Source organism: Mus musculus, chromosome 5, assembly GCF_000001635.26.
Source record: "Mus musculus strain C57BL/6J chromosome 5, GRCm38.p6 C57BL/6J".
NCBI lineage: Eukaryota > Metazoa > Chordata > Mammalia > Rodentia > Muridae > Mus > Mus musculus.
The window spans coordinates 138,341,314-138,363,266 of record NC_000071.6 but is presented as its reverse complement, the minus strand read 5'-3'; the positions used below and the strand labels follow the sequence as shown (position 1 = coordinate 138,363,266).

General features: G+C 45.5%; 1 protein-coding gene and 1 pseudogene across 1 annotated transcript; both read right to left on the bottom strand.

Moving 5' to 3' along the window:
- Pvrig-ps (poliovirus receptor related immunoglobulin domain containing, pseudogene) lies at positions 1,211–15,956 on the bottom strand (annotated as a pseudogene).
- Pvrig (poliovirus receptor related immunoglobulin domain containing) lies at positions 14,576–21,336 on the bottom strand. Its single transcript, NM_001378438.1, has 5 exons — positions 21,199–21,336; positions 20,758–21,111; positions 20,558–20,681; positions 20,420–20,477; positions 14,576–14,902 (listed from the first exon to the last, which is right to left on the bottom strand). Exons 1-5 carry the CDS (start codon positions 21,296–21,298, stop codon positions 14,849–14,851), a joined length of 690 nt encoding a protein of 229 aa, NP_001365367.1. The 5' UTR covers positions 21,299–21,336; the 3' UTR covers positions 14,576–14,848.
- Between the last annotated feature and the right edge of the window lie 617 nt (positions 21,337–21,953).

Sequence of the window (21,953 nt, the reverse complement as noted above, 5' to 3'; positions counted from 1 at the left end):
AAAAAAAAAAAAAAGAGGGTGAACATGACTAGAAAAGGGGGTTTTTTGTTTTGTTTTTTGTTTGTTTGTTTGTTTTGTTTTTTTGGTTTTGGAGATCAGAAACAAAGTCTTTGAGTTTAAGCATACAATAAGAAGAATTTCATTCATGTCAAAATCATATATATTGTTCCCAATAAAAACAAACTCAAACTTCCCAAATCTAAGAAAAGAGATGTCCTTTCTAATACAAAAATACAGGAAGAACATATCATAGAAAAAAACAAAAACGAACATTCCCATTCCATATTAAAGTTAAAACAGGCAGCACAGCAATTCCTCTCTTGGGCATAGACCCAGAAGATGCTCCAACTGGTAATAAGAACACATGCTCCACTATGTTCATAGCAGCCTTATTTATAATAGTCAGAAGCTGGAAAGAACCCAGATGCCCCTCAACAGAGGAATAGATACAGAAAATGTGGTACATTTACACAATGGAGTACTCTCAGCTATTAAAAACAACGAATTTATGAAATTCTCACTGTTGGTTTCAAGACAAAGTCTCATATAACCCAGGCTGGCTGCAAACTCAAGAGGTACTTAGAATTGCTTCCCTTTCAGTGGTTCTCAAACTTCATAATGCTGGGACAATATTTCCTCATGTTGGGGTGACTCCAGCCATAAAATTATGGCATTGGTATTTTATGACTGATTTTGTGAATGTTATGATCATAATATAAACATCTGATATACAGGATAAGTGACTCCTGTGACAGGGTCTTTCTATACTCAAAAAGGTGGTGACCCACAGATTGAGAACCAGTGCTCCAACTGATAATCTTCCCATCACTACCTGTCAATAATTGGGATGACAAAAGTCCTGTCCTAGGAGAGATCCCAGAGGCCACAATATCAACATGGCAAGAAATGAGAAAGTGGGTGCATACAGTTGGACTTGTGAGTAAAGGAAGCCCAACATGGGACCCAAGCAAGCCATGGTCTGTCACTGGATGTGAAGCATGGAAGGGTCGAGGTACTGGATGAGATGGCAGGATCTCAGGAGCAAGGGAGAGGGGATCCCCAATTCTCAGGTTGTGGTTATCAGTGTGGACCATGGTCCTTGCAACTTTCCCTGTGACCTGCATCCTGGACACAATGTGCAACTCTCTAAGAGGTGTCATATCGGGGGAAGAGGCAAAGACTCAAGAGAGATGCTGAGATGGATTGCTGTGAGTAAGACCTGTATTAAAAGTGCCAATAACTCCATGAGCAGACAGAGAACGGCACAGTCATGATCTCAGGACCAGAGACACACAGGATGACCTGTGTTCCAGGAGATAGTATCAGAGCACACGTAAGGGTTATCTTCTTATATCTATCCAAGAATGGTGATGTTTTACAGCAGAATCCTACAGCCATGTGCTTTGATTACCAGGGAGGAGACATGGAAAGGGGTCATATGCAGGGTGTGTGGTCATCAATACTTTGATGTAAACTCACCTCCCTGGTGAGATATCATGGTCTGTTAGCTGGAGACTAAGAGATGATGTCTCACCAGGAGCCTGTGGGTGAGCCTGAGGGGCAGAGCACAATTCTCCAGAGTCAGTTTTCTCTGTATACCATTTGTATACCCCTGACCCATGTCCATATCTTCCTTTGCTTCTTCACCTGGCTTTGACCTCTTGACACATGTCTGCCTTCTCTGCCCTGCACTCACCACATGTCCCTTTTGCCTCCCTGAGAAACCCCTCTCTAGCTCGCTCTCTCTCTCTCTCTCTCTCTCTCTCTCTCTCTCTCTCTCTCTCTCTCTCTCTCTCTCTCAGTGTGTGTGTGTGTGTGTGTGTGTGCAGGCTGCTGCATTATGCAGATTCACCCTCATGGTTTGAATCCCTCAGACTCTGCTGCCTCTCAGGGTGCTGCTCTCCCTCCTTTCAGTTGCTGCTAATGCTATTGGAGGCCTGACCCTACCTGAAAGCCAAAAGCTGCATTTTCACTTCTTCATTATTGACATTCCATTACACAGCACTATCTACTCATCTCTGCCCTTGTCCTGGATCTTCTAGTCACCCTGGCTTTAAATCTGCTCTGAACCCCATTTACATGGGCTCTTGTTTTGTGGATACAAGGTCTTGTGGACCCCAGGTTGCCCTTCAGCTTGCTATGTATCTGTAGATGGCCTTGAATTCCTGATGCTCCTCTCTGCCCTTCCCCAGTGCTGGGACACAGGTGTCCTTCACTGTGTCCCCATTTTTGTTTCTTAGAATGCTTATGAGTGTTAGAAGAGAAATCATTTATCTTTACAAACTGCAATTTGGAATCAAATAGAGATTGCATTGAATTTTTAGGTTGTGTGTGTGTGTGTGTGTGTGTGTGTGTGTGTGTGTGTGAACGTGCATGTGTGTGTATGGTAAAGACTTTATTCTTTGAATATCTTTACACATTTTACTATTTACTTAATTTTAAATGTATGTTTGGCAATATGTATGTATGTATACATGTGTATCTGGATGTGTGCACACACTTGTGAATGATAGAACACAACCTTGGACATTGAGAGCATCACAACATAGTTATTGAAACAGCTCTGTCTTTGGATAACGCTGGCAGCACAGTGTCCCAGGGATCCTAGTGAGTCAGCCTGTCCAAGCATCTGACAGCTCTTTGTGTGCTTCCTGGGGATGAAACTCATGTCCCAGTGCTTGTGGAGCAAACATTTCAGCTGAGCCACCTCATAGGCTGTTTGTAACTTTGCTCTGTAGTGTTTTCTTTTAGTGTCCAAAACTTTAACCTCCATCAGCTTTTAGGTCTTTGCCTATACACTGCCCTTTCATCTGTGGGTCTATTACACACCTGCTCTTAATTTCCATTTTGATCACACATGCTCAACTCAAAAAAGTATCTCCTTTCATTAGGTGTCACTTCCTGTGAGGAGTTGTCCCTGAAACCTGGACTACCCTCACACCTTATTTAGCAGCCACAGCTCTTTCCAAATGAGCACTCAGCCCCTGAAGCTCCTGTGTGCATCCTTAACTCCTTAGGAGCAGGCTCTGTGTTCATCTGCATCTGATCCTTTAATTTCCAGCTGGTCGGGAAGGACAGCAGGCTCCAGGGATGCAGTTCTTGTGGAGTTTCCCTCCTCCTGTTCTCTGTACTCTTCCCTGCACAAGCCTTCCCTTCTCCATCTCCCAAAGCTGAGAACACTCCCAGTGGGGAAGCTCAGGTAAGGCCTGTCCTGGACCACTTACTTTGCTTCCACCACAGGGAGATCATCCATCTGTAAATGAGGATTATGACCACAGCCTTGGCTACTATGATCATCCCTACCATGGATTTCAGGATCAGCAGTGGAGGAATCCTCTGGCCCCCTGTGTCCTCCAGACAAGCTGTGATGACTGCAGAGATGATGATGGAGGGGTGGTACTGAGTGCTCATGGTGGTACTGAGTGCTGTGGAGAGATGAGAAGTGAGCAGACCTTCCCTGGATGAGGGAGAGATGGGTGAGTGTCACATCTTGTCTTTTTTGTGGGTGTGGGGTGGGGAACAGCTGTCACACAGAGAGGGGAACAAATGCATAAGGCTGAACTCTAGGAGAGCAAGCTCAAATGCATATTCTCCAAATGTCTTGCTATATGTCTTCAGATTATCATTTGTTCACAGATAGCTAAGTCATACAAATACAGTTGCTTTTGTCATGAATGTATGTAACAGGCAGAGATGTTTCAGTCCTTAGAGTGTTTGCTGTTCAGACCGTAGAACACAAGATTGATCTCTAGTATCCACATGAAGAACCCAGATGAAATTGGTGAGCATGGCCTTTAATCTTAGAGGCAGAGACAGGCAGATCTCTGTGAGTTCAATGCCAAATTGCTGTATATATTGAGTTAACACTTAACAGGGCTGCATGATTCTAATCCCAGTTCTGAAAAGGTGAAGACAGGTAGATGGCTAGCACTCACTGGTCATACAACCTGATCTCCTTGGCACACCAGAAGTCAGTCAGAGAACTGGACTCAAAAACTAAGATGGTGAAATTCGAGGATGCTCTCTTACCTCCTCCAACATGGGAATCAGTGAACACACATACACAGACACACACACAAAGTTACACTGACACACCCACATGTGCATACACACTGAATATATAAAACATTATAGCATAAAGAATATCATTTTATCTGTAAGATTATAGCTTAGTACGGGGCAAAATAGAATAACTTCCTCTACAAATATCAGTACAATTAATTTCCAGAACCTTTACCAACTGAAAACTCTAGAATCATGAGACATCTTTTTTCTCTTTCTTCCCTGAGACCTGGAAGCTGTTGTTTGTCATTACATCAAGTCAAAATGGCAGCTATAGACTGCACACAAAACAATCCTGAGGGCATCCTCTCACTGGTTGACTTACTACTGTCAAGATCCATTGCTGGGCATGGTGGCACATGCCTCTAATCTTGGCACTTGGGATGCAGAGGCAGGCATATTTCTGTGACTTTAAGGCCATGCTGGTCCACATAGGGAGTTCCAGGACAACCAGGACTATAGTGAGACCCTGTTACCTAAAAAAGAACATAAACAAAGAAGATCCACAGAGCAATGTCATGATCAACAACAAAGTACAATGAGTCCCCCAGGTCCTTTAGGGCCATGTGATAGAAAGGGACAGTAATGACCACAGAGTAACAAGACTGATTCTCCAGGTCTCATGTGTGTGAGACTCTAGTTACTTATGCATTAGAGGAGTTTCAGAGATCAGAAGATAGGACAGTCACATTGTGAAAATGGGGACATTATTACCGAAGAGCCTGTTATCTTGTGTGGGAGAGGTGAGGGCACTGAAAGAGACAGGGGAGTAGGGAAACAGAGAGGAGACAAGACAGTGGATAGGGAGACATGAGATGTGTCCTGGGGAGCTAGGAGGGGAAATGAGGGACTGTGGTGACAGCTGGCAGTTTATAGTTGGCCCATAGGATATCAAGAATACCCAATGGCATCTGTTTGTTCTGTGCTTAGGTTGGACCTGTGCAGAGATGCTGCATACAGGAACCAATCGGAGCCCTGCTACAGGACCAAGAGAGTCAGCTACATCCTGGAAAAAGTTCATCCACCTTGGTTGGGGTAATGGGTTGAAAGTGGGAAGGATTGTAGTGTTAGAGTTGGAACAAAAAAAGGTGTGAGCTATGGGGTAGGACACATGCTGAACCCTAGCTGTGGCCATTCCTGAACCTTCTTTGGACTAAGTGGACAAAGGTGGCTCAGAGCAGCCATGTGTCACTCACAATATATTACTTGAAACACTTCTGAGAAAGGACACAGCTAGACTGTAACTAGGGTGGAGACCTGAGAGGTGGGGAGCCTCAGGGGTAGTTCTATGAGAGAGTCACCCTACCATTTTCATGATGAGGTGCCACCACCTAGCTGAGGGGTGGGCAGACATGACTTTATCAGAGGAGTGGTATCATTCTTCCTGAGTGACATGCAAAGTCAATTTCCCATTTTCATAGCTTTCCTGGCATTGATTGCCTGTCCATGCTTCCCTGCAGCTGGCTATGCAGCCTGCCTTCTCTCTCATACCTGCAACCACCACAGTCCCCATGTTATATATCTACTCCAGTGAAGTCTGCTTGGTAGGCCTAAAAGCCTGGAAGCAGTCACAAGGCAAAGAGTTTCACAGAAACAGCCTCCTGGAACCTTGGCATTCCCATAGCCCATATACTCAAAACTTGTCCCCACTGTAGTCTGGTGCATGGATCCATATGCTCTCTTTCAGTATTGTTTTATTATAAGTGCCTTTAAGGATTGATTTTGACATATAGCTAAGCCTTCACCAGTGTTCCAATGTCCTAGGCAGTCCTTGAAGCCGACCCTGAGCTTGGAATTCAGTAAGAATGTTACCTATTCAGTAACACTCAAATTTACTTCTAGTAGAGTCAGTGAAAATAATCAGGCATTACTATTTACTTGAACAGAGCTAGAAAAGCTCAGGGCTAGTCTGCATAGTAATTACTTAGGACAATAGCCAAGTCACACCCAAACATAGGAATACACAATGGCCTAGGAAATAGGTGGGTTGTAGTATTACTCATGAAAGGGTTAGCAGAAGGGAATTCCCCTAGTGCAGGTTTTTTCACTAGGCCCAGAGGAATAGCACAATCAGGTATTTACTAAAGAACCCCTGGTGGTGGGTTTAACAATAGACTAGCATTGCATCAGAGCATTCACCTGGCTCCTGTGTTTAGCTGATCTTTTTAATTAAAGGTTGTTCCTACTCACAGTGGTAAACATGGCCTGGCTCCCACCATCTTTTTTATGTATGCATTCTTTTTGTTTTGTGTCAATGTAACTTGGCGGATATGTTCACCTAGCTTTTTTGGTTTTCTTCTGTATTAAAAGTCTGGTGTTCATTTGGACAAAATACATTCAGATTCAGCTCTCCCTTGTGTCTGTATCTGTTTGTCAATTCTTGCTGACCCTTGTTCACCTGCAACCAGAAACCCATTCCTTACAGATCAGGGGCCCAGTAGAGGTTCATCTGTAGCACCCATGGTCCTCAAATCCCTTAACTCTAGCCAGGCTGTACATGTTCTGCTGACACACTAAGTCCACTGTACTCTAAGAACCCAAAGGCACGGAATCTTTGGAATAAATTAGTTTGAATGGAAAGTTCAGTTAGAAGAGGGGGCAGGTGAACCATTTCCTTTGTCAGTAGAATCTTTTCTTTCTTTTTTTTAAATGGGGGTCTCGAATATCTCAGGCTATGTGGCTGAATGTGACCAGAAACACCCAGTTTCCCCACATGTTGGGATTATGAGCATGTACAACCACTCCCCAGGACTGTGTCAGCTGAGCTACACCTCAACCCCAAGCAGGGTCTTCAAGAGATGCCCTCCTAGTCCAGGGATAACCATGTCTAGTTTCCACCTGGCTTTTCCCTACCATCTATGGACTGTGAGAAGAAAGTTGCCCGATTGTCAAGTCATCCCAATGCAAGCATGCAGGGGGTGCCATGGGCCAGATTCTGGTCCTTAGGAACAATTACAGGGCAGGCTCTGGGGACTTCTACATCCACTCTTGGACTCCGACCTCACTGCTGCTACCATCTGTCTCCTTAAACCTAAGAATCACACTTTTCTTTTCCTTTCAGTGCCCTGAACCAAGTTGAATCCCCAAAAGGATCTCCTGGGGTATGGCTTCTCTCAGGGACATTGGGAACTCAGCTTTCTTAACTGTTAATATTTCCCCAACCTGAAAGATAAGTCCTGGAAGTCACCTGCAGCCAAGGTGCTGTTATGGGGGAGGAGGGACTTTTTGGAACACAAAGGCCTGGGGATCAAAGACAGGGAAGCCATTCTTAGCCTTTTGCCCACACCAACAGCCCTGCCCTCAAAACAGGTCATTAATCCACTCATTGTTCTCATTCCCTTCCTGGCTTACACAGTCTTTTCTAACTGGAGCATCACAGGAGCCTCTATTCCTTACTCTCTTCTCTCCCCCAATCCAGCACCCTTGGCTTTCTCTCCACAAGACACAAAATAGTGGTTTTGGGGGGATGTGAATCTTATCATGTCCTTGTTTTACTTATAAACCAAAAGAAACCACAAAGGACTTGCTGCAAAGCCTTGTGTTCATTTTCAGGGACTGACTCCCTAAAACACCATAGCATGCACAGGTACATACAGAAGCTTGTGGAGCCACACAGAATAAAAATAAATACATGTGGGACAGAGATAGCAAAGAGGTCATGGGTTTGTATTGATCTTGGAGAACCCTGGAGCATTGGCATATTTGGTTTTACTATGTTATTGGGTTCTTTTACCTCTACCTCCCTCCACTCTTCTTTATTACACCCTTATCCCTTCAAACTCCAACAATAGGTCTGAGAGAAAGGTTAGAGTGGAAAGGGCATGTGGACCTCTATAAGCTATTTCCTGTTGATTGGGGTCATCTGGTTTCTTGGGGCAAGTTCAATCTTCCTCATTGAAGGAAGATTGTAATGTGCTGCCATGGTGTGGCAGGAGGGGATGTCTTGGTGAGCCCGTGCTGGTACCCTAATGTACCAGCCATAAGACAGATGTAATATAAAATGAAGTTTATTTGGGGTATGGGAATGGGCTGTGGAGAAGGGCATAGAGGAAGAGAAAGAAGGAAAGTGGAAGAAGAAGAGATCACGAGGAGAGGGGTTGAGGATGACAGAGAGAGAAAGATATGGAAGAAAGGAGAGAGAGAGAGAGAGAGAGAGAGAGAGAGAGAGAGAGAGAGAGAGAGAGAGAGAGAGAGAGAGAGAGACTCAGTCTTCTTATATGTGAGCCAGGCTAATACCTGCCTGCTGCTAGGTAATTGTTGGGTGGAGCCTAGAAAAAATGCTAACAACTGTCAGAATATCCAGTAGTCCAGCAGTCCAGTAATAGCAAATACAACAGCAGTAGGGGCAGCAGCCGTGGGGATTTCCAGCAGCCACAGGTCCTCTCTGGGCTCTCCCATTCATTCCCTCTCTATCTGTACCTGGAAAAATCATGCCCCCCTAGGAGCACAAGACAATCATAGTTAACATCTATGGACAAACTTTAGCAGCCCCATATCCCACATCTGGGATTAAAACACAAACATATTCATAACTTCCCTGGGCTATTTTAGAAACTAAAGCTCTTACTACAGGACGTTTGGTTCTGAGCACTCACTTTAAGTAGCTTACAAATCACCTGCAACTTTGGCTCTAGGTCATCTGATGCTCTGGTACACCTGTACCATTCATGTACACATACTTACAGAGAGACAGACACAAAAACACTCATCTATACAGGCACATAATTTTAAAAATTAAAAAGAAAAATAAGTGCATATAATAATAAAAAATAAAGATGCCTATAAATAATGATCAAATCCTTGGAACCCAGATAAGCCTGTTCTGAAACTACCCCCTGACAAAGCTCTCTGTTACTCAATCTAACATCTTCTTTCTGTCCTGGGATCAGATTAAAACAACACCCAGGACAGGTCCGTTCAGGAAACATAGGACCCTCAGCTCTTACCTAAGAGACAGCTGGGGAAAACACTGAAATAATACAAGACAGGATTGTAAAAATGTATGAACATGGTCAGATGTAAAATGGAGCCACTCTTGTCAATGTGCCAAAAGTCAACAAAGCTGGAAGAAGCAGATGTGTTTCAGAACAGGCTATGGAGTGCTCACAAAAAGGAACCTATCATGCCTGCCCTCTGAAAGACCCAACAAGCAGCTGAAAGAATCAGATGCAGATATTTGCACCCAACCAATGAACAGAAGCAGGTGTTGTTGAATTGGAGAAGGCCTGCAAAACTCAGACCCCCGTTGTTGAATTACAGGAGGCAGAATTACAGAAGCTGAGGAGAAGGGTGATCCTGTAGGAGGACCAACAGTCTTAATATAACCTGGACCCCCAAGATCTTTCAGATACTGGAATACCAACCAGGCAGCATATACCAGCTGATATGAGGCCTCCAACACACATACAATAGAGGACTGCCGAGTCTGTGTTCATTCAGAAATGATGCACCTAACCCTCAAGAGACTGGAGGCTCCAGGGAGTTTAGAGGTCAGGTAGGGTAGAGGAGTGGGGACATCCACATGAAGACAGGTGGGTGAGGAGGAGATATGAGATGTGGAAGAGTTGGAGGATAGATGGGGGGGGGGATAAAATATGGAGTGTAAAAAAATAAATTAATAAAAAATAAAAATAAAAAATAGAAAAAAATTTTTATTTCGTAAAATCTTGGAATCATTTATTCTTTGTGTATGGGATTTTTGCCTGCATGTATGTCTGTGCACCCCATGTGCCTGGTACCGATGAAGGTCAGAAGAGGGCACTGTATCTCCTGGAACTAGAGTTTCAGACAGTTGTCAGCTACCATGACAGTGTTGGAAATCGAACCTGGGTCCTCTGCAAGAGCAGCAAGCTCTCTCAACCTCTGAGCCATCTCTCTAGCCCTGACAGGAGCAGTTTCAGTGACCAAGGAAAACTCAAGCTGATGTGTGGTGGAAAAGCAAAAACCCTCCCACCAGGTACCTCCACACAGAGGGCAAGCAAGTTTACTGTTTTTAATAAAGAGGAAAATGGCTATTATTTTTTTTACTGACTCCAAATATATATTTCTAGGGGTGGTGTCCATGCCATATGAAAAAATCAGATGACCACAAGTGTGATGTGTTTGTTTTGAGCCTTCTTTTTCTGTTCTGTTTTACAGAAACCCATACTTTGCTTGTTTAAGGTAATAATTATTTGCCTCAGCCATTGTATGAAGAATCAGATTGCTTCATTTTTGTGCACTTTTTGATCATCCACAAGGGTAAGAGGACAGTTTGTAGAAGTCAATTCTCTCCTTCCACGATGTGGATCCCAGAGAATGAAGCTAGGGTTATCCAGCTTGGCAGCAAGCACCTTTTACCCACTGAGCCATCTTCTCTACCTCTGTTTTACTCCTCCCATCCACAACTATACCTTGGTTCTACAGAGTGTAACCAGATAGATCACTAGAGAGGGAAAGAATAGATAATGGACAAAGGAAAGCAACAATGCTAAATCTATGGAACACCAAGAAAAACCTTTGGTTTTGTTTTCTTTAGTTGTTTTAAAAAATCACACCCTTCCGGTCGGCCCCAGCACTGGGTCACCTTGGGCGCGGAGTCAGTGGACACCCCCATGGTCCCCTAGAGGATTCTCCACACGATCTTAGGACCACCTGTGAGTGGAACACACTTCTGTTCCAATCCAGTCGCACGGGACCTGAGACAGCATTAGAGAAGCAAGAAACCCAGCCTGACCAGGGTCACAAGTCCCTTCCAGTCGGCGCCAGCACTTGGTCACCTGGGCACAGAGTCAGCAGACACCCCCAAGGTCCCTAGAGGACAGCTTCTGAGACAGACCCCGTTTCGGGCTCCAGACATCTGGGCACCTTCCCTGCCAGAGGAGAGGTGTCCACCCTGCACGGGAGGGCTTTGCCTGAGGACCTAGGGGAGCCATCTTGGTTCCCGGATCCCTCTGAGACTAATCTGTGCAGGTGAGAAAGTGGACTACAGAAGCTAACAGCTTCTGTGACAGGCCGAAGCAACACAGCTTCTGGGACAGGTCCTGTTTTGGGCCTTCATCTTCTGCCAGGAGGGAGGTCTGAACACCAGATATCTGTGCACCTTCCCTGTAAGAGAAGAGCTTGCCTACAGAGAGTGCTCTGACCACTGATACTCAGAGGAGAGAACTAGTCTCACAGGTCTGCTGATAGAGGCTAACAGAATCACGAGAGGAGCAAGCTCTAACCAGAGACAACTATAACAACTAACTCCAGAGATTACCAGATGGCGAAAGGCAAAAGTAAGAATTTTACTAACAGAAACCAAGACCACTCACCATCATCAGAATGCAGCACTCCCACCTTGCCCAGTCTGGGGCACCCCAACACACCCTAAAAGCTAGACTGGGATTTAAAAGCATATCTCATGATGATGGTAAAGGACATCAAGAAGGACTTTAATAACTCACTTAAAGAAATACAGGAGAACACTGCTAAAGAATTACAAGTCCTTAAAGAAAAAGAGGAAAACACATCCAAACAGGTGATGGAAATGAACAAAACCATACTAGACCTAAAAAGGGAAGTGGACACAATAAAGAAAACCCAAAGTGAGGTAAAGCTGGAGATAGAAACCCTAGGAAAGAAATCTGGAACCATAGATGCGAGCATCAGCAACAGAATACAAGAAATGGAAGAGGGAATCTCAGGTGCAGAAGATTCCATAGAGAACATCGGCACAACAATCAAAGACAATGCAAAAAGATCCTGACTCAAAACATCCAGGAAATCCAGGACACAATGAGAAGACAAAACCTACAGATAATAGGAGTAGATGAGAATGAAGATTTTCAACTTAAAGGGCCAGCAAATATCTTCAACAAAATTATAGAAAACTTCCCAAACCTAAAGAAAGAGATGCCCATGAACATACAAGAAGCCTACAGAGCTCCAAATAGACTGGACCAGAAAAGAAATTCCTCCCGACACATAATAATCAGAACAGCAAATGCACTAAATGAAGAGAGAATATTAAAAGCAGTAAGGGAAAAGGGTCAAGTAACATATAAAGGCAGGCCTATCAGAATTACACCAGACTTTTCACCAGAGACTATGAAAGCCAAAAGATCCTGGACAGATGTTATACAGACACTAAGAGAACACAAATGCCAGCCCAGGCTACTATACCCAGCCAAACTTTCAATTACCATAGATGGAGAAACCAAAGTATTCCACGACAAAAACAAATTCACACATTACCTTTCCACGAATCCAGCCCTTCAAAGGATAATAACAGAAAAAATCCAATACAAGGACGGGAACCTCGCTCTAGAAAAAGCAAGAAAGTAATCCTTCAACAAACCTAAAAAAAAGACAGCCACAAGAACAAAATACCAACTCTAACAACAAAAATAATAGGAAGCAACAATTACTTTTCCTTAATATCTCTTAATATCAATGGACTCAACTCCCCAATAAAAAGACATAGACTAACAGACTGGCTGCACAAACAGGACCCAACATTTTGCTGCTTACAGGAAACTCATCTCAGAGAAAAAGATAGACACTACCTCAGAATGAAAGGCTGGAAAACAATTTTCCAAGCAAATGGTCTGAAGAAACAAGCTGGAGTAGCCATTCTAATATCTAATAAAAATGACCTAGCAAACACAGAAGTGGATGCTCACAGTCAGTTATTGGATGGATCACAGGGCCCCCAATGGAGGAGCTAGAGAAAGTACCCAAGGAGCTAAAGGGATCTGCAACCCTATAAGTGGGGCAACAATATGAACTAGCCAGTACCCACTAGAACTCGTGTCTCTAGATGCATATGTATCAGAAGGTGGCCTAGTCGGCCATCAGTGGAAAGAGAGGCCCATTGGCCATGCAAACTTTATATGCCTCAGTTCAGGGGAACGCCAGGGCCAAGAAGTGGGAGTGGATAGGTAGGGAAGTGGTGGGGGGGAGGGTATGGGGACTTTTTGGATAGCACTGGAAATGTAAATGATGAAAATACCTAATAAAAAATAAAAATAAAAGAAAAAGAAAAAAGAAAAAAATCACAAACTTTGGAGGTCATGCCTGTGAACAATGTATTCTTGGTCTTGCATTAGCTTTGATCTGTCAGTAACACAACTGAAGCTACCTTATATCTTAAGACAGTTGTCCAGGAACCATTTTCTGTGTTCTCCTCCAGCAAAAGATGTTTTTGTCTCTTAATGATTAACTACAATGTTTACAAGCACTTGGAACGTGACCCAGATTGATACCAGTGATAAGAATCATTCATTGGAACCTTTTTTTCATATTTACTGCACCTGGCAGCAGTCATAGTCACAGTGATCGTGGCAGCTGGACTGGTATTTCCATTGAGCATCCCTGAAGTGTTCACACAAACACTGCCACAATTGGGGTCTGGCCAGTCATCTATAGTAGCATCTGTTCATCAGGTCCATGCTGGTGGTATCAGAGCACAGGGAAAGGGCCTCAAAGCTATTACTCAAATGGTCATGGGACTTGCCTGGTTAATTTCTAACAGGAGACTGACTGTTAAGAGAGAAACATCAAAAGGGGCCAACAGCAAAGACTTACATAAAATCTATATTCTCTAGAAGAGCACTCTGTGCTCTTAACCTCTGAGCCATCTCTCCAGGCAAAATCTATATTCTCAACCACATTTTGGTGTTTAACCCCTGGCCAAATGCCCTTATGAACTGTTGTGTCTCTTACTGTCTTAAAGAAGCATTATGGTTCTACTGGGGAACAGACACAGTGCTATAGGCTGGCTACTGGTGTTTGGGAATTTAGGTTGCCCCACCTGAGCTAGGCAGTGAAAAAAATTAAAAAGTACTAGAGGAAGCCAGGCATGGTGGTGCAAGTCTATAATTACAGCAGGTCTTCAGACTTCTAGCATTTTCTCCAATATCCTTTACTTCCAACAGGCCCACATCTGGGAGCTTCTTATTTTGGTGTTTAATTTGAGTTCTGTGCTGGGGAAGGTAGAGGACAGGAAGGATGGATAGATGAACAGGAGATTCATCTCCTGTGAGGTTATGTGCTAGATAAAAGGACCACAGGACCTGCAGTGTGGGTTGTTCCAAGGAAACTTCTGGTATTCAACGTTCCATGGAAGAAATAAAAATGATTGGCATCATCTAAAATATATTTTAAAAACTCAAGAAATTAACAAACCAAATAACCCAATTAAAAATTGGGGTACAGACCTAGACAGAGGAATCACTAAGGATCAAGAAACACTTAGAGAAAAAAATGCTTAACATCCTTAGTCAGCAGGGAAATGCAAATCAAAGCAACTCTAAGATTCCATCTTACACCTGTCAGAATGGCTAAGATCAAAACCTTAAGCAACACCTCATGCTGGGTAGGATATGGACAAGGGGAACATTCCTCTACTGCTGGTGAAGTGCAAATTTGTACAACCACTTTGGAAACCAATTTGGTAGTTTCTCGGAAAATTGAGAATAGATCCACCTCAAGACCTAGCTATACCATTACTATGAATATACCCAAAAGAAACGCCACCATACCACAAGGATGCTTGCTCAATTATGTTCATAGCAGCTTTATTCATAATAGCCAGAGACTGGAAACAAACTAGATGTCCCTCAAAGGAAGAATGGATTTTTAAAATGTGGTACATTTACATAATGGAGTATTACTTAGTCATTACAAACAATGACATCATGAAATTTTCAGGCAAGTGGGTGGAACTAGAAAAGATCATCCTTAGTGATATAACCCAGCAGAAAGGCAAACATGACAAGGAGCCTTGCATAAATCTTATCAGAGGGGCTTCATCCAGCAACTCTTAGAAGCTGATGCAGAGACCCACATCCAAACATTGAGTGGAACTTGGGTAATCCTGTGGAAGAGGAGGAGGAAGGATTGAGGGAGCCAGAGGGGTCAAGGACACTACAAGAAAATCTATAGAGCCAACTATCCTGGGCCCCTGGGGACTTATGAAGACTGAACTGTCAACCAAAGAGCATGAATGAGATAGACCTAGACCCTCTATACATATGTAGCAGTTGTTCAGCTGGGTCTTCATATGGGATTCCAAAATCAAGAGCCAGGACTATCTCTGGCTACATTTCCTGCCTTTGGATTTCTTTGCCCTAACTGGGCTGCCTTGTCTAGCCTCAGTGGAAGAGGATGTACCTAGTCTTGCTGCAGCTTGATATGCTGGGGCTGGCTGATGTCTATGGGAGGCCTCCCCTTTTCGGGGGGAAAAAGGGAGAAAAGATGGATACGGGAAGAGGACAGGAGAGGGAGGGACTGGGAAGAGAAGAGGGAGGGGAAGCTGTGAACTGGATGTAAAGTAAATAAATAACTTAGTCAATAAGAAGACAAAACAAAACAAACAAACAAGAAAATAGGTTCAGCCACCAATACTGTGAAAATAAGGTCTGAGTAATGCTGTCATTATGAACAGAGTAATAGTTCGGAAAAAGAAGAGGGAGAACTTGGAAGTGCAGTGCAGTTGGGTCTGAGAGCAGAGTGAGGGGCAAGGCGAGAAGAAGAAGCTGAGGTTTGGGGATGATTACGGGGGGAGGGGAGAGAAAAGATAAGATCAGAGGCATGGGGAAAGGCAGAGGCAGGGGAGAGAACCTGAAACAGGGTCAGAGACTAGAGCCTGAGATGCCTTCTAGGGAACAAAAAAATCCAGGGGCATCAGAGCCTGAGCTGATGAGGCTCACTGTAGGTGACAAATTTTTGTCCCCTCAAATGACTACCATTCCTTCATGCCTTCTCTCCATGTGTTCCAATGAACGTGACAGAAGCACAGAATCTGGTCCTTCACCTGCAAGTTCAAGATTCCAAGGAAGACAGATGTCTGATCCTGTGCCCAGTTCAGGTGACTGGGTTCTTGAAATACTCATGTATGGCAGGATGGTGTTGGAGATAAAATCCTCATGTAGAGATCGTTGTCAACTCCTTCCTGCAACTCTCTTCTCTGGTGCAAAAACACTACTGATGAGTGCATTAAACCCCCTTCCCAAGGCTTCTGGACCCCCATAATGACTGTTCCCCAGGCTTATCTCTAGGAGCCTAAAGAGCTTGCCTTCCAGCTGTGAGAAGACCAAAAGAAAAGAGATTTTCATCCCCCCCCGTTCATCAGACTGGGTCTTACAGTCTCACTGGGTGCCACAGGAGCAGCTGAAACAGCCCAAGCACGCCATTTGGCCAGAGACTTCCAGGACAAGCTTGACCAGGCTTCTACTACAGATGGTCTTGAGTCCCTTCAACCTTCAACAACACATAAACTTCCTAGTGGGAGTTGCTCTGGACTTGATGACTGCCAAACAGTGAAGGACCTGCATTATATTGGGAAAGGAATGCTGATTCTATGTTAACAAATCTGTCTGGTGGAACAAGACATACAAATGCTCATCTGCACTGGGAATCTCCAAGCCTGCTATGTGTCTAACACCCCAACCTCATGGTACTCAAACCCCCTTGTGGCTTGGCTTCTCCCTGCCCTCCTTGGCCCTGTACTGGCCATCAGAGCCCTCCTCCTGGCACCCTGCCTTGTCCAATTTTTAAAACAGCAGATGAGTAGCATTACAAAAACCATTGCCAACTGGGTTCTAGCTCAGTACCAAACTGTTCCCAACACAGGGGCTGAAGGCTACTATGACATCTCTCCATTATAAATAAAACGGGGGGGGGGGGGGGAGATGTTTGGAAACCTTGCTACTTAAGGTCCAAGTCTACCATGTCCAGATAGCTCACTCATCTGAGCTTGGCGCAAAATGAGGGACTCCTTTTTTTCCAGCATGGGTTTCCCCTCTCTGACCTTGTCTGGGGAGCCTGACCCCCACACCCTCTATCTGGAGAAGGTTGCAAACCTACAAGTTCAACTTGGCAAACTATAAGTTCAACATCTTTCCAAATAAGGACCCATCCAGCAAGAACCTGGGATTAAACTCTGGCCAATGATTTTACATTCAACCTGAAAACTCCTTCCAACTCTCCAAGATTCATATACAACCATTGTCCACCCCAAATAAAGTGTATGCACACCAGCTGTTTCACTGAAGAGCGTCTAAGAGAGCTGTTTCATTGAGTATTGTCTAAAAGAACTGTAACACTACAATCCTTAGAGAAAGCCTTCTACCCCTTGGCACTCACTCCCAGCCAGAAAAGACCAGAATCCTACAGACCCCACCCATTCTGGACTCTGCTTCATTTTTCCAGCCCAGTATGCATCCGTGCTTAGACATCCTGAAGGAGGATATGGAGGGCAAGGCACCATAGCTGGCCACCAACAGGCATGCCATAGCTGGCTGGTCCTCCTCTCTCTCACTTTGACCTTCTGCCTTATCTTGTCCTTCACTCTTCTGGAAGAGCTGTTTGTGGCAGCTCTCAGACCCTGGACTCTTTCCAGCCATCACTGTCTTGTGAGCAAGTTATTTTATTTCACAGATGCTGAATCGGTTTAAGAGTGGATCTACAGAATCCTTTCTGCCACTGACCCCTGTTCTGCAGAGGTTGGCTGGAACCTCGGTTTGGAAACCTTGTCCCTCTTCACCATAACTTTGCTAACAGACCTAATGTCCTGTGCTTTGGGGGATATGGTTAAAGTGACTCCCCTGTGGGGCTTTGGAAAATCTCATGCAATAGAAAGAAGGAGGAAGGCTCCACTGTTCCAATCAGACCTTTCCCACACCACACCACCCTGACAAGGGCCTTCTCCCTGGTCCTGCTGGCCAAGATCTCAGACCTGATTTTCTTTTCATATTCCATAGCTTGTTGTCATTGTTGGCAGTCTTTTGGATACTTCCTATGCATGGTGGCCCCAGGAAGCTGGAGTTGAGAACCTGAGAACAATGCACTAGGCAATGGTTTGAGGTCTAAAGGCTAGCCATTGATTCAAGGTCACACAACCCCTCAGTCCCACAGCTTCCATAGGCTTGCCACTGGTTGGAGTGAGGTTGGACTGAGGAAGAAAAGATCTTGGGCCAATTCAGAATGTGGTACAGGCTTCTCAGGATGTGGTAGTTATGAATCTAGACTGCCAGGAGGGCTATGCTGGGGTACAGACACCCAGCAAGTTGCAAGGGGACATGCAGCAGACATAGGGAAGGTGAGAAAGACTATGGAGACACCACAAGCAGAATTGTCAAGGGAATAAGGCTGAGGGTGGCAGAGACTATACCAAGGAAGTCAGACTCGGGGTGACTGGAGGCAGAGGAGTCTGTGGAGGATTCTTGGGGGCCTAGTTGCTGGTCTTCCCAGAGGTGAGTAGTTGGGAAAAGCAACAGCCAGTGGCAGCTTCCGGAGAGTGCCTGAGGATGGTCCAGCTCCCCCTCCCAGCAGAGGGCTGGGCTATGAATTCCAGGTCACCCTGCCCTAACTCACAGCTGCTGTGAAGTTATCCCCTTGCCAGTGGCTTCTGGGCTTCTTGTGCTATGGCCCTGTGGGGACCATCTGGCCCCTCAGCAGTGGGGTTAGTTGTCAGCTGGTAGGAACAAAACCACTAACAGGGTTTCCCAGGATGCCCACTAGGAATGCTTATGCTCAGATTTTTCCTTAAAAGACTTCCTGATTCTCTACCCTGTACAGGATCCCAAGCTTCTCCATCTTTCAGGTTTGGTTCAAGGGCATTAAAGCCTAAACAGACCAAACAACAGTTTAGTCTCCCTGTTTGCAATCTTCATGTTCCTAAGGCTTCCTTAGCCTCCGGATGTACCCCACAAGCAAGGGGAACCTCCCATGTATTCAAGCTATGTGGTTTGCCAGGCTAGAGTGGCCCAGGAATCCAAACCCAGGGTCCTTACGGCTCACAAGGTTCTCACAAGGCTTACAGCTCATTTTGTCTTCTCTGTGGATGGTACAGGAGCCCAGGGTGCTTGTCTCCTGCAGAGGAGCACAGCTCCTAGGTAGAACAATTTCAGGTGTATGAGCCTATAGTCAACCCTGTGTCTTCAAGGTCTCTCTCTGCCTGCCTCTGTAGAGAGAATCTCTTGAATGGAAACATCACTTGTCTATAAAAATGCTGTTAGCCTATTAGCTTAGGTAGGATATAGGGAGGTGGAAGTTTCAGTACAGAGAGAGTAATTCTGAGATAGAGTCAAGTGTGGGAGGATTCACCCTGGGGACTCTAAGAAGGACAGATGTATAGAACCTGAGCAGAAGTAGCCACCCATGTGGTTTACAAAGAATAAGGCAAATAGGTTATTAAATTATGAGATAATCAAAAAACAAGCCAGAGCTTTGGCCTAGGCATTTGTAAATATATTTAAGTCTCAGAGCTGTTATTCTGGAAGCTTGAGGCCATGAGAGAAAACACCCTACAATTTGCATCTGAGTGGCCAGTGGGGAGTCTGGTTCCCTGATCATAAAAGGAAAGCTGAAGGAGCAAGTATTGGAGCTGGAAAAGGCCTCCCTCTGCCCTCTCCTCTCTGCTTCTGAACATGAGTTCAGTGGAAGAGGGTTCCAGGACTCCACCCCAGCTATACAGAGAGTCCATCATGAGGAGACCAGGTCAGATAACAGGGATTGAAGGCCCAGAAGAGCTGGGGCTTCTTATGGCCCTCAGCAAGACCTACAGGTTCAGGACATTCCACCCCAGCCTGGGTCTCAGGCCCAGTCTCTTTTGGCTCTAAGCTGGTTCCTTTTTCCCAAGGTACTGAACCTGCCTTTAACATTTCTAAAGAAGCCAAGGCTAAAGTCCCAAACAGAAGGACCACTTTATGGACATTGGTAAAGAAATCATCTGGGTGTTTGGAAATGTGTGCAAAAACAGGATGTAACTGAACCTTTGTCGTACTCTTCGGCTCACACTTGTGTCCATTTATGCACACTCAATAACCACATCCTGGCTAGCAGGGTTTGATGACACTGATCAGAAGCTTAAGAATAGAGCAAGATTCATGAAGAAGCCTGGTGCCCAGGTTGAAGACATCAGTAGATAGATGTTCCAAAGGCCTGTAGTGGACCAAGGGTACCTGTCATTGAACTTCTAAGCATTTTTCCAGGGTACTGTGCTCCAGACAGTCGGTGGAAGTTGGGAAGAGTGTGGGGAAGTTTCACTCATGCCAGAGCATACAGTCCATTCTCCATGGAGATGAAGCTGCTGTGTGTAGAGGCCAAGTGGGGAGGCTGAGGAGACAGGCATGGGGTTGGTGTGGGTCACTAGTGGGGAGCAATGTGCCCTGAGGCATGTGTTGGTCAGAATGGACTACAGCCTCATACAGAGCTGCTAAACAGGGTGGCTGGAGGTTGGGGAAGGTATTGGGATGGTGGATCCACCCCAGTGGCCAGGGATGGTCTTGGTGGGCTGTAGGGCATGAAGGAGAGTCAGATAAGACCCCAAGTCCCTGTCCAGCTGTGGACCCCTGGTATCCTGCTCCAAACATCCTCCTTCAAGCCTTACCTGAGTCTCCACCTGTGCCTGGGTGCTAGTGAGAGATGGCTGAGATTTACTCAAACACCTGTAAGACAGAAGAGGCAGAGTTAGGGGCAGAAGGCACCTAACCAAGTGGTGTGTGGATATTACTGAACCCAATCTCACCAATGCCTCTGCTGCCACCGGAGACATAGTATAAAGATGAAACCAAACAGGAAAACTCCTGAGGTTCCCAAGATCCTCACCAGGTCTGCTTGAAGATTGAGGGCTGGAGTTGGGGCAGAGAGTCCTAGACACAGAGAAAAGTGTCAGATGGGCAGCCAGTGTTAAGATCCTCCCCGTCTCCCGCCTCTCCCCAGACATACCTGGATCTGATCTATGCAGGTCTCTACAGGCAACCCTGGAACCATGAGGAAAGGTAACAAACTCGCAGCAGAATGTGGTGTTGGCTAGAGAGCTTCTTGCTTTGGATTGTCCCATGGTCAGAGTGACAGAGACGCTGTTTGGGGTTTCCCAGTGGGCCTGCCTGGCAGGAGCCCACTGCTGGGTACCAAATTCTGGATGTAACACAGCTAGTTTGGTCCTTCCAGCGTCAACAAATCCTTCACAGCTCACTGTTACCAGGGAGATGAGGCTATATCCTAAGACCCCACAGTGAACTGAGAAAGACGAGAGGTTGGTGGCCTCCATCTGGACTTGCACCCACACCTCAGGGCTTGCTGAGGAATGAAAACAGGAAGGTCAGTGCCTGTGTGTCCATACTGTCCACCCCCATGGCCCTACACTGCTCTGGCCTCTCCACTCACCTTCAGAGACACAGAGGGTCAGCAATGTTGAGAATAGAACCAGGGTCTGCATCTGGCCCATATTTGTTGCATGGGCAGCCTGTGTGTTGCCTGTTCTCATGGCTGGAGGTTTTCACATTGTCAGCAGTTAGAGGCACTGTGGTAACTTCCCACAACCTAGCCTTATTTCCTTTTTGCAGGCCTCAGTGGTAGTGAACTCAGGGTAATGGGTTGTCCCTCTTAAAGTTACAGTACCAGGCTTTGCTTGCTACTTCCTAGATCTGCAGTAGTAGTGAGGAAAGCTGCAGAGGTCGCTGAGGTCAATCGTCTCTTTGCCTCAGAGAGAGGAGGGTCCATGGCTGCCCCTGAGGAACTTAGCCCTTATCCCATTCAGCCCTACACAGCTAAGGGGCAGGGAATGGAACAACTGGAGATTGCAAGATCCTAAAATCAGGAAAGCCATTGTGGAGGCAGTCAGGAGCCAACCTGAGTGACCCAGCACACCCCAAGGTGTGTTCTCAGTATTACATACTAGTAGTCCCTGGTTTGAATCTGCAATTCACCATCCCTTCCCAGCTCCTGTCCCATGTCCACCTGGAAACAGGCAATTCTGCCCAATGGCTACCCAGCAAAAGCTTGTCTCTGCCCCACCCGGTGTGAGGCAGGTGCCTGGCAGCGCAGCATCATCTAAAGAGGACTGCTCACAGCCCTACCCCCACTTCTCCCTTTCCCACTCTCTCAGTTCCCATGTGTTCCTGGCAGGCCTCTCTTGCTCT

Bases quoted from the DNA above. Each gene is read 5' to 3' on its own strand.
- Pvrig (NM_001378438.1), bottom strand. From the start codon at position 21,298: ATGAGAACAGGCAACACACAGGCTGCCCATGCAACAAATATGGGCCAG. The intron at 20,682-20,757 runs GTATGTCTGGGG...CTCTGTGTCTAG, and splicing joins CCTGCATAGATCAGATCCAG to GACTCTCTGCCCCAACTCCA. The intron at 14,903-20,419 runs GTAAGGCTTGAA...CCTCTTCCACAG, and splicing joins AGGCACAGGTGGAGACTCAG to GATTACCCAAGTTCCACTCA.